This window comes from Corvus kubaryi, unplaced genomic scaffold, assembly GCF_017639235.1.
Source record: "Corvus kubaryi isolate FWS band 111438036 unplaced genomic scaffold, C.kubaryi_AGA036_p1.0 split3-73, whole genome shotgun sequence".
NCBI lineage: Eukaryota > Metazoa > Chordata > Aves > Passeriformes > Corvidae > Corvus > Corvus kubaryi.
The window spans coordinates 20877077-20889137 of record NW_024582091.1 but is presented as its reverse complement, the minus strand read 5'-3'; the positions used below and the strand labels follow the sequence as shown (position 1 = coordinate 20889137).

The 12061-nt window shown below is 38.4% G+C and overlaps 1 protein-coding gene and 1 long non-coding RNA gene across 6 annotated transcripts in view; one reads left to right on the top strand and one right to left on the bottom strand.

The window, feature by feature from the left end:
- Positions 1–6087, top strand: part of USP45 (ubiquitin specific peptidase 45) — a 49469-nt gene extending 43382 nt beyond the window's left edge. For 4 of the 5 annotated variants that reach the window (XM_042017228.1, XM_042017229.1, XM_042017227.1 and 1 more), the window contains 5 exons: positions 117–786; positions 2467–2564; positions 2942–3028; positions 3479–3632; positions 4968–6087. In XM_042017228.1, the coding sequence (XP_041873162.1) occupies positions 117–786; positions 2467–2564; positions 2942–3028; positions 3479–3632; positions 4968–5101 (1143 nt within the window). In that variant the 3' untranslated portion in view covers positions 5102–6087. Of the gene's footprint in view, positions 1–116; positions 787–2466; positions 2565–2941; positions 3029–3478; positions 3633–4967 lie in introns of those variants that run through there. The other variant, XM_042017233.1, reaches the window with a different exon arrangement.
- LOC121659280 lies at positions 5148–11960 on the bottom strand. The gene is made up of 2 exons (XR_006014246.1): positions 11736–11960; positions 5148–8500 (listed from the first exon to the last, which is right to left on the bottom strand). It is a non-coding gene; the product is annotated as an uncharacterized LOC121659280 (long non-coding RNA).
- Positions 11961–12061: the final 101 nt, after the last annotated feature.

Below are 12061 nucleotides of genomic sequence, written 5' to 3'. Positions count from 1 at the left end.
TATAACCCCCCAAGAATTTGCTTTGAATTTGAATCATGTTTCAAAAGATGTCAGCTTACAAATCTGCTTTCTATTTCTCCCCTCTATTACCGAATTAATAATGCCATAATTTACAGAATCAATTGAACCATGAGAGACGGCTTGCCAGAAAAGCTTCCTCAAAGGAAGAAGAAAGAAGTCCTGTTATCATGCAGGAAAAAGCCAAAAAGCTTGAGCTGGAAGGTAGCTCTGGTGTCCTGTACTCCAAAGACCCCACTGCTGAGGCAGCTGTCAATGGAAGCCAGACAGAGGGCAGTGAGAAGGAAGCCAGCCGCTCTGAAAGCAGCTTTGATGCAGACAGTGAAGCCTCAGAAAGCGAAAGTGCTTCTAAGCAAACAACTTTGAGCCCACCCAGCAGCGTGTCTGGTGTGCACGTCAACCACTTAAACCCTAAAACGCCGCACAACAAGCCGAGCAACAGCAACGAAGAGATGATTTCCAGTGCCATATCCAAGCTTAGCTTCTGTGAGCCTGTAAATGAAGATAAGAAACCAAGCTGTGGCGATCCAGCATTGGGTTTATCAAATAATTCCATGTTCTCAGTAGGCAAATCCTCACTATCCCAAACCCCTCAAAATGCTTTCCAGACGCTTTCCCAAAGCTACATAACTAGCTCAAAGGAATGTTCTGTTCAGTCCTGCCTTTACCAGTTCACCTCTGTAGAGCTCTTAATGGGGAACAACAAGCTTTTATGTGAGAGCTGCACAGAGAGGAAACAGAAGTATCAGAAGAAAACCAGCTCCACAGGTAAAGTGCTTGTACCTCTGGACCATTTCCAGCATTGCCTCCCAAAGCCTGTGTGCTGGCTGCTCTTCCATTGCTCCAGCACGGGCCTCCCTGCTGTGGCTAAACAGAAAATGTCTCCCCAAGCAGAACTTGCTTGTAACAACTTAAAACTTCATCAGGCAATAGCAACAAGGCTAATTTTTATATTAGAACATAATTGTAGATGTAACATAGAATTTATTTTGCACCTTTATTCTATCCAAGATAATGAATTTAAAGATGACCATAAACTGAGTATATGCACTGCTCGATACTAATCTTTGCTGCTGTTTCTGTTCCTTACAATCCTCAAAGCTTTGAAATAAATGCTGTAATATTCAGCCCCAGTAGCTTACATACTCAGGGAAGTAATGTAATTATGTATGGAAAAGGGGCAAAAAAAGAGAGTTGTAATGAAGAGAGGAAAAAAAACTTCCAGGATTTGTAAGAATGGAGATGAGAGAGAAGTACCTTCTTCTGACAATCTTTTCCTTGATGCCTGTATGGCCCAAGCATTCACTGAATAAGAAAAACAATTTAAATTTCATGAAAAATAAACATTTTAAGAGGATTGGGGGTTTTTTGGTATTGAAATTCAGAATAATGAAGAAATTAAGCTCTTCTCATAATCTGTAAATAAAATATAGAGGGATGTCTTATAATAACAAAAAATTGCCTGTTTGCTGTGCATTTATAGATACCTGAAGAGATACAAGTTAAGCACGAGTAAATTCAGAAAAATTAATCTAAACATAATATTTTATAATCATTCCTGTAATCATCATTGGACTGTGCTATATAAATAACACTTGGGTTCCATGGGCACCATGAAAAACGGAAAAGTAAAATCAATTCACAACTAATCATTATTTATTTTTTCCTTCTAAAACAGAAGATGTAAGAGGTCACCCGATTAAAAATTAACCATTATACCTCAAATGAACTATTTTCTTCTGAACATATGTAAAACCAGTAAATTAATTTTGTCAGCAAAAATAAATGCTAGCGACATGTTCTCTTTTACTGTGGAGCTTTTCTGTGGAGTTTTCACTGTGCTACTTTTGGTAAGAGCCCTGTGTTCCATGCCTTATGCACCGTACGGGGTTTGGAGGCCACATATCCCAATCCTGTATGCTCAAACCAATAAGTTATGAGGCTTCCTGAAGTAGACAGTTCTCCTCAGACCTTTCTCTTAAATAAGTATGAAGTATGTAGTCATTCAGAAAGAACTGAAGAATGAAAAACTAAACTCTCAGTGATTAGGACATTAGCATAGATAAAGAGACTTGTGCCTTCCAGTTTTTGTCCAGGGATCATCCATTTATTTTAGGTTTTAACAGGAAAGTTGGGTGCTATAGTAACAGACAATGTAGGTATCTCAGTGTGCAAGCTGACCTAGATAGTGTACAGGCTTCCTGCTTCTGATCTGATTTGCACAAAACTGGCTAAAATAATGCTCAGATTTTGCAGATTATGTTTATTAATAACTAGAAAAATGAGAAAATATTCTTCTGTTACTCCACAAAATTTCCCTTGTGTTTTATATAACAAGTACAAAACCATTATAGCATAGATCTGTTTTGTCAGATGTTTAGAAAATATTTTAAAAATTCCATATGACTGCCTTCACTCTAAAAATTATTTTGATATTCATAAATACAGAAAAGAAAATGGAAGGTGTCTACACAAATGCTCGGAAACAGCTGCTGATTTCTTCAGTTCCTGCTATTCTTATTCTCCACCTGAAAAGATTCCACCAGGTAAGAGGCCAAACCCCTCTTGTATATTCCTCTGCCCCACTGGTGAACAAGCAATTCTTCAAGTGCCATTGTGATCCCAATGCTGCCTTTTTAGATGGAGACCTGGTAGAAGCACTGTTTGAAACATGGTGATGTTGTGATTATCCTAACACCTTCAGAGTGCATTTAGCCATCCTGATGTATCCAGGGAAACCCCTTATGTGTCTGTCATGCTTATGTGTAGCAGACACTGTATTGAAAACATAACAAGGTTTAAATCAGTTAAAATCTTACTCTTGGATTTGGTTAATTTTAATAGTACAGTGATATACCTTATCTTTAAAAAGCTTCGTAGTAAAAATATTTCTTTTACAGTCTTCCTTTCTGTTCTTTTGAAGGCTGGTTTGAGTCTACGGAAAGTAAACAGGCATGTGGATTTCCCATTGATTTTAGACTTAGCACCATTTTGCGCTGCATCTTGCAAGGTACCATTTCAAATCTTTATTGTACTTCAGCAGTTGTTGTCCTGATCACAAGTTAAATTGGATTGATGATGACGATAATGATGATTATTTCTTCCTTTTTAAATTAAATTACAGAGTGAATTTTTCAAATAGTGTCCTGAGATCAGAACTGTAATTATATGCAATTCCATTCATGACAAGAATATCACAGATGTTAGCTAGTATTAGTTAAGCTGTGGTGCCCTGGTGATGTTGGTGTATCTAACAGCATTAAGGACAAGTATTACTGCCTCTATGGTAACTAAATTAACAAGACTACTGAGGACTTGTAATAGAGGTGTTTCACTGTTGGAAATGCTGTAGATGTCTGTTTGCCTCTTTCGGAATAGTACTGCTGATAGGTACTTAAGACACCTGTAAAATTCATTGTGAAATAATTCACCTTTGTTTTCTGTGTTTCTGGGAATGCAGAACGTTATGGATGGTGCAAGAGTGCTGTATAGTCTTTATGGAATAGTGGAGCACAGTGGGTCAATGAGAGGTGGTCATTATGCGGCGTATGTGAAAGTCAGGACATCTTCCAAGAAATTGCTAGAGCATATTTCTACCACTAAAACCGTTCTGGGTACGTACAGACAGCGCTTCCTTTCCTTCACTGTAAACCAAAAGCAACTGTCTACAGGGATTTATAGCAAATAATTTTTTAGCTGAGAGTAATCTGTGATTTTTAGACAAGTTGTAGAAACCCCATCCCAGCATGTGCTCTAGGCCAGGTTGGATGGAACTCTGAGCAACCTGAACTAGTGGAAGGTGTCCCTGTCCTTGGGAGAGCTGTTAGAACTAGATGATCTTTGAAGTCCCTTCCAACCCAAACCAACCTATGATTCTATTAATTGTTCTCTTTTGTTGTTGTTGCACACAATGCATATCCTACTTCTGCTGTTAATCCCATATAGAGCTGAGTGAATAATGGAATTTTGATTCAGCCATTAAACAGATAATTGAGGGAAAACTTTCCTCTCTTTCCTAGTCAAAATAATACATCCAGTATTTGAAAATGGTTTAGTACACCAGTCAAATCCATGACATTAAATTAAATTACATTTTCTAAATATTTGAGCATTTTATGTATCTTATGTATTTTAGGATTGGGAATTTTTTCATACTTAAAAATCTGGAATACTCTGGTCTAATGTGAACAGCAGGAATCTTTTTCATGGAAGATATAAGGTTTGGTGTAGGGTTTCTGTTGGCATTTTGAGAAGAGCACACTAGTTCTTACTAATACTTGATGGATATGCAGAATGAAATAAGTTGCCAGGACAGAATCAGAATCTGTTAGTAAAAGATTTGTGGCAGCAATAATATGTTATGCTGTCAAGAGTTGGGTAAATATATTTACTCTTTCCCTTTTGGGGGAAAGTGAGAACCAAGCATTATCTTTTCTATCCTATGTAGTATCACTTTGCATTTGAAGCTCATTTCCAGTAAGACAATCTTTTACATTATTCATGACATCCAAGTTTCCTTCAGTCTAATGCTTGTCTTGCAATGATTATTAGAACAGATTAGATCTTTTCATGTTCTTAATTTTACACTGGTCAGCTTTTAAAATAGGATCTTTTTTCAATGTCAGAACTGGCTGTGTTCTAGTATAACTTCCTGTTGGAACTCAGCAAGCTGTACTTGAAATGTCTTTGGCTTTCTAAAAAAAAAATGAAAAAAGCCATGGCAGCATCATTGCATTGTCTTCCACCAATTTCTATTACAGTGCTCTTTGACGTATAAGTTTCAAACTTACATGTCAAACTTACATTCCAACTATGAATAGCGGACTGCATCTAAGTAATGAATTACTCTTGTGGGTTAGAAGCTTTTCTTGCTTTTCGAAATAGCCACTGTATTTGTTTGATAATGTTGTGAAAGACAAGAAAAAATTTCTTTTGCTTCTGCATTTCAGGTTTAAAAGAAGCCATGGGAACATCAGGAGGACAGTGGGTGTACGTTAGTGATGCCCATGTTCAGATGGTTCCAGAATCAAGAGTACTAAATGCACAAGCATATCTACTTTTTTATGAAAGATTATTACTATAATTCTTAACACTTTAATTTCAAAGATAGTAGTGTTATTTAGTTTATCTTATTTAAAGCTGCAGTGGTAAGAGTACCTGTAAATATTGTGCCTTTATCTTGTAGAGAATTTATCATATTTTGACTCTGAAGTTCAGTTAAACTATCATAAATATCTGAATGATTCTCTTAAAGTATGCACTTTGCCAAACTTTTAAAATTCTGGTTTCGTTAAAATGCAGTACCATTAGAATGTAAGATGATGTCCTATCCTACTGAGGTCTAGGGAAAGTTTGTTTTTGATTATAATAAAGATAAGCTTTTGCCCATAGCTCTAGAACAGTTGAGAATAGAAATACTGATAGCGTTAAGTGCCTGGATTTGCTGGTGTACAGTAACAATACAAAGTGTTCAACTTCTTTTGATCCAGCCCAGACCCTTCCCATCACTGGGTTGGATGTCAGCTGTTAAGATTCCTGCAAACAAGAACCTGTCAAATTGTGTCGCTTCCATGTTTAGTAATTGGAAAGCAGAGTCCTTCCAGAGTGGAGTAACAATAGCTGTCTCTGGGTAATGCACTTTCCTGATAAGAGCTGGGAATAGATTGGGAAAATGATGGCTTCTAAATAGTGGCAGTGAACCCTCAGATACCCAGTACCCTTTCAGTTGTCTGCAACTGGCACTGGTATAGCAATGTACTCCTGTTTCAATATAAGTATGTACTTGGTGTGCGTAAGTATATCCTCCGAGATATATACACACACCATAAATCCATCAACAGATATTGTTATTTTACCTTCTAGGAAAGAGAATTGCAAATAATTTCTGTATTTAGTAATTTTTCAATTTCACAATTATGACAATGTACAGCATATAAGCTTGTGTATGTACAGAGTTTAAGCATAATTCAGTAAATGCTGTTACTTTTGGTTCTAAACATGAACTGGTTTATCTGTTCCTGAATACTTTTCTGACAGGAGTAATAAACTATAAATTATTTTTGCACTGTGTGTATGAGTTGGACAGTAAATGATGACTTTTGCCCTCTGATACATGTCTGGACTTCCTTTTGTCAGCAGTGGGGGACAGCAGGTGTCCTAGTGGCAGAACTGGTTTTTCTAGACTTTTTGACTGCCCTGTTTTGAGGTGTTACTTCCTTTGGTAATTTCTTATTTCCATCCCAGAGAGTAACAGATACATTCTACGGTCAAGACCTGATGACTACTTGAAGTTACGTGGTAATTAATTTATTTAATAAGCTGTTACTGAAATACAAATTACTTCTGTAACAGTTCCATCCTCTATGACTTGCTCTTTAGTAGAGAAAAAACTGTTAATACATGCTTACTGTTTTCATTTATAGTAATATTTTTTTAATGAAAAAACATCCTGTCCCTATTACTGTCTGTAGCACGTTGTCATACCTAGCTGCCTGACTCTCCTATTCCCTAGTTCTGTTTCAGAGCTTCATCCCACTTGCATTCCCTCTTTTGCATGAGAACATGGCAGAACCTGCTAGAATTGCATTTGCTCAAACTCCTTAGGTGTATCTTACAGCCACAGTACTTGCACATTCTTGTGCAGGCACTTAGGATTGTAGGCCATACAACTGATTGTCATAACGGAGTGAGCCCCTGGTTGCACAGGATTTTATTTTTAAAAGGAAAACTCCTCTGTTCAGATCAAAATTAGGCTATGTGTTTTAGCCAAAACAATGGGGTTTTTTCCTTCTACAAATGAAAATTGTCTCAGTCTACCCAAAAGTAGTAAAACTGAGAGAAACCAAGCAGCCAGCTTTAGCCATCTGTATTCCAGCTAACAACATCTTAACCTGAGTCTACACTAAGTAAGAAAGAAAGATGTTTAGAGGAGAGTTGGTTAAAATACCCTAATTCTCTTTTAGCTCCTTATCTTCCCGTACCATTCATCCACCTACACACACCGGCCTTCTCTTTGTATGTAATTGATTAAAACTCAGAATTAGTTACAGGCAACAGTCATAGCAAATGGCAACTAAGTGTCACTTGTGTGACACAATCTTGCTAGGAGAACTCCACCCTAAAGCAGACAGACTGAGTAGCTGATGCCTGACCTTCCTCCTTTTGCTGACTATTGTAAAACTACTGAATTTAAGTACCTGTATTGATCTACTTTTTAGCCTAGAACTACTTCCCTAGACTGCACAACTAGGAGAGAAACAGAACAAGGTTCTTAACCTGTTACTTCTTACTTTTTATGCCATTTTCAGGAAATTCCTGAGGTGGTCTTGGCTTCTTTATATCTGGAGTTTGCAGATTGGCCTGCTGAAATTTTCCCAAGTGGACATAACTGACTAGGATGCCATAAAAGATGCTGGCAGGATTATTTTCTCATTAACAGCCAGGGACCATTTACTTGTGTTTAGGTATTTTACAGAACATGGAGAGAGAGTACCATGAAAAAGAGCCAATGCCTTTATCCAAGATAGCCATCACTGTTGCCCCTGGATGAGGCATTCTGACTTGAAATAAAAAGCTGTGTTGGCAGGAACTCTAAGCCTTGAGTCAGGAACAGGTATGAAAATACCACAGAAGGAAGCATTCTCTAAAAATGAAGGCAACAGGTGAAGTTATGCCTTCGAAGTGAAAAAACTGATGACCAATGCAAGACGTCACACAGAATTTTAGATGCAAGTCATGGTGTCCTTTAGACAGACATAGGTTTTTGTGTAAAGTTTGGCTCTAAAGAAACTACATAAATGTGTGTACTGAAGACTTGTTATAGTTCCTTATCAGGACTTGGAAAAGAAGCTCAGAGAATTCTGGGAAAACAAGGGTGTATATCCTGTATGTGCTAGAATGTTAAATATGATTCTAGAGTCTAGGAGCTGCAGTTTCCTGCAACTGCCAGATGTGTGCACACTACTGAAAAGCTATGTGTTTTCAGAATTTAAGTGAAGGGCTTGAAAGTTTAAGATTCTCCAAATATCTTATGTTACCAACCAAAAATCTCTTCAGGCCTACAGCATCTACTCTTTACAGAGCTTCACTATATTTTTGTGGTCCCCCACCCTGAGAAAATGCAGTAACCTGTGTCTTCGTGTGGAATAGTTTCAAAAGGGCTTTCTCTTCATCCCACCCTTCTCTTCTCACAAGGGCACCACTACTTTCTTCATCAGCCCCATCTGTTCTTTATGTTTTTGGGGTCTCCATAGGCCTCTGTGTCAATCTCTTTGCTTTCATTGATCCTTAAACATAATATAGTGGTTCCCAATCTCATTACTTACTCTGTGAACTTGCAAAGCTCTTGCAGGAAGAGCTACTGTAGCTGTAGTCGGGCCTGTCCTCACCACCACACTGGCTCTGCCTACAGGCTGCGACACCAATCCCTGAGAAAAGCTGTGACTCCTGAGCAGCTCTCTGCTGACCAGTCACAAGACAGCTCCTGTAAAACAATTACAAAGGATTAAAATTAAACAGTTCCTCACTCATCAGTAAGTAAACTTCACCCATGGGAAGTACCTGATTTACATATATGGACAACTGGAACCCCCTACAAAAGTTTCCCCAGAACAGAGACATCAACAAAGACCACTGCATCAGCTAAGCAGTTAGTACAGATTATAAGAAAGAGCTTTGTTATCTTTGGATTTATATATAATTTATGCCAAAAGTGGCAAAAAGTGATGGGGAGGTTTATTATACTAACCTGTCTACAATATGTGTACAGACACTATGTTTGCATTAGTCTGTTCTCCTAAGAGATGGCTACAAATAGAGGGGAAGGAAAAACAAACCCTGAACTTTGCCACCCAAAATGTACACACTGAAATCGCCTTTGTTTAGAAAATTACATCCATGCAGTCTGCCAAACCTTCCTCCCCTTTCCCATCTGCACCCTCTGTGTGTATCAATGAAGTGCTCTTGCTAATGGATTTCAAGTGGTAGCAGGTGAGAGTGGTTTATAAATTCATTAAAAGGCTGAAATGTCTTAACTTCACCATTTGCTTCTCTGTATGCTTCTTTTTTATACTAACACAAACTGGATCATAAAGGGACATGAAATTAATGCATCTCCATTCTCAACCCATTATAAAAATCTTATTTGAACATACTGGTAACAAACTAAGAAAGGAGTAATTTCTTTAGTAGAAACTCTAAGATGTATTAAAATGGGAACAAATTAGATGGGAACAAAGAAAGCATTCAAATACAACTCTTCTGTTAACAAAAATTAATAAATTCAATTTTCATTAAAAAGTGGTAACACACCTCAGAAAACAGCTTTACAGCAGCCCTGATTAAACAAAGATTTGATATTCCTTAGTTTTCAATATCTGGACCCTCTTTTGCTGTACCCTGTACAAATTTATGCCTTCATACAAAGATTTATATATCTATGTGAAAGAAATGCCACTACTGTTCAGTAGAATCATTTTAGTCGAATTATTTTAGAACAAATTATTATTGCTTCTGTGTCTATTTGCTGTATCTTAGGCTGTTATTTTGCCAGCTGTTCTAGCTGTTGTACCTCTCCTGTTGGTGTATAAACAAATTGCAGAAATGGTGGAAAAGTGATTATTCAAAATGATTCGTAATCTATTTTTTTTGTAAATGAGATTATAAAATATATTTTCAGATGGATGTCTTAGTACAAGTCAAAACACTTGACTTGCACAACATTATATAAGACGTCTAAGTGAATTTGTATGTTCTAATAAAACAATTGCAATGCATTGCAACCACTTCAAAACTACTTGGTGTACATTCTACTTTATATAAAGTTACAAATATTTCCGTCTTCATTTATAGCAGTAGAAAACACTAACTTTTAAGTGTCAAGAATGTCTCTTATGTCTATTGCAGCTTCTACTATTTTTCTAGTACAAAAGGTAAAAGTGCAGCACTGCTTTTAAAAGAAAACAGAAGAGCATTTATTCTGAGTGGGTTTATGACTTCTTAGTAATTACCTCATTGCTTTGCTAGTTTAGGAGTTTTTTTGCTTTTGGGCTGTGTAACCTGGGAATCATTGTAGTGTACTCAGTAGGGAAACCACTATGTCAATAGGCACCATTCCCTATTTAGCCATTCCACAAAGTTGAGTTCTGATTCGACGGTCATTTATGCATGGAGATAATGCCTGATCATGTGTGCCTGCATTTACACAAAAGGCAATCAAAGTAATCAAAAATCTTGTTGCTGAGTCCAAAATACTTGTGAGCAATGAATCAAGCATGTAAAAGTTTCATCTAGTTTTCATTAATTTCTTTTTTTCATCTGTTTGAACTAATAGTCTGACTCTACTCTGCAGGTATTTAAATAACAAATAGTATTTTTAGAATTGGACTACAGTGCTGATACATGGTACATTTCTTTTGTAGATTTCTAATTCCAAATATTACTAAGTAAACAGGGTCTTACATACAGACTGTATTTTAAAAACACAAGTCTTATCAGTTTTCCAGTCTATCCTAGGTGCTTTAACAAGTTTCTGAGAGTATAGCTGCATTTGTCATCTATTTATTTTGTCTTTTTATCTGTTATATATTGTTAGAAAAATACGTAAATAAAATATCCAGCCATGTGGAAAACTGTGTTATTTAAATATAAGCTGTATGTTGTACCACTGAGTTCACGTATTTTTGCTTTTGTCCTGTCTCACATCATCACTGCCTGTGGAAGAGCTCCCCAAAGATGAATCTGTATCCTTGAACACTTAAGCTACCCTGGTTATATCCCTGGCCTTACCCCCTGTAACAAAGGGCATAAAGTTTGTTCCCTTTACAAGAACTGAGTTCTGTAATTCTGTGATAAGACTAGGACCAAGAGTGGGACTCCCTCACATGCCCAGTTTCAGTAGCAGCAGGAAGGTTGTCCATCCATAAGCATCACTCCAGAGTTCTGTGAGTCGACACTGGACAGACTTAAAACTTCCACAACACTTCTGTCCATGGAAAGCACTTCCACAACACTTCTGCCATTCCACGTGACACAAAAAGGGAAAAATCTAGAACACGTCAGCTAACACTAATATGTAGCCTAAGTGGCACTGACAAATCTTACACTGAAATCATTACAGAAGTTTCTTGAAGCCTTCAGTTTTCTACAGATTTATAAAAGTTAACTTACTGTGTTACTCTGTGTGGGTATTAATATAAAGTGTTATGCAATGATCAGAGAGACTGGGGATGTTTTAGGCATTTGCATCCATGACGCTGAAGGAAGGGAAGGCAGTGATCACAGCGGTAAGTAATGTGCCAGCTAATGGAAACCTCTGCTCCACACAAAGGAATGGAATTACTCAGTCCCTGCCTACAGAATCATCCCCAGTGACGATACAAGAAGAGCTGTTTACCGCAAGTGTTTTTGTTTTTCCTTCGTACCTTAAAACAAAAGGAAAAATTCAAGGTAGAACTCACAGAAGTTAATTTGAATATTCAGAATAAACTACTTAGAGAATTGTCCTGCTTCACAAACACTCCTGATAGCCATCCGCTGGCCTGACTTTGAATGCTGACACCCTGCAGCTGTGCAACACAGAAGTTACTGTGTATTTCAGTGTAGGGCCATTGCCCAGAGCCTGTCCGCTTACGTACTTCCACGCGTAGCTACCAGCTCTACATACTTCTTCACGTCGGCCCCGCACTGGAAACACGGATCACACTCTGACTAGCAGTTACCTGTGGAGCCACGGGGCTAATGAGCCTCCCAGGGGCCTCCTCACACTATTGCAGGCGGGAACGTGAATCCCGCTTGATTCCCACCGCTCCCAGGCCGGAGCCCGTCCCCGCCTCCCTCTCCCGCCGCGGCTGCCATGCAGAGCCGCGGGCAGCAGAACCGGCGGGGCTGCCCGCAGTAAAGATGGCGGCCGGGCGGCGTTGCGGCGCCCCCGGGCAAGGGAAACGGGAAGCGCCGCTCGGCCGCCCTCAACAAAGATGGCGGCGGCAGGCGCCCGTGCACACCGGCGAGGGTCAGCACCGTGACGACTTTCACTTCCGGGTGAGCG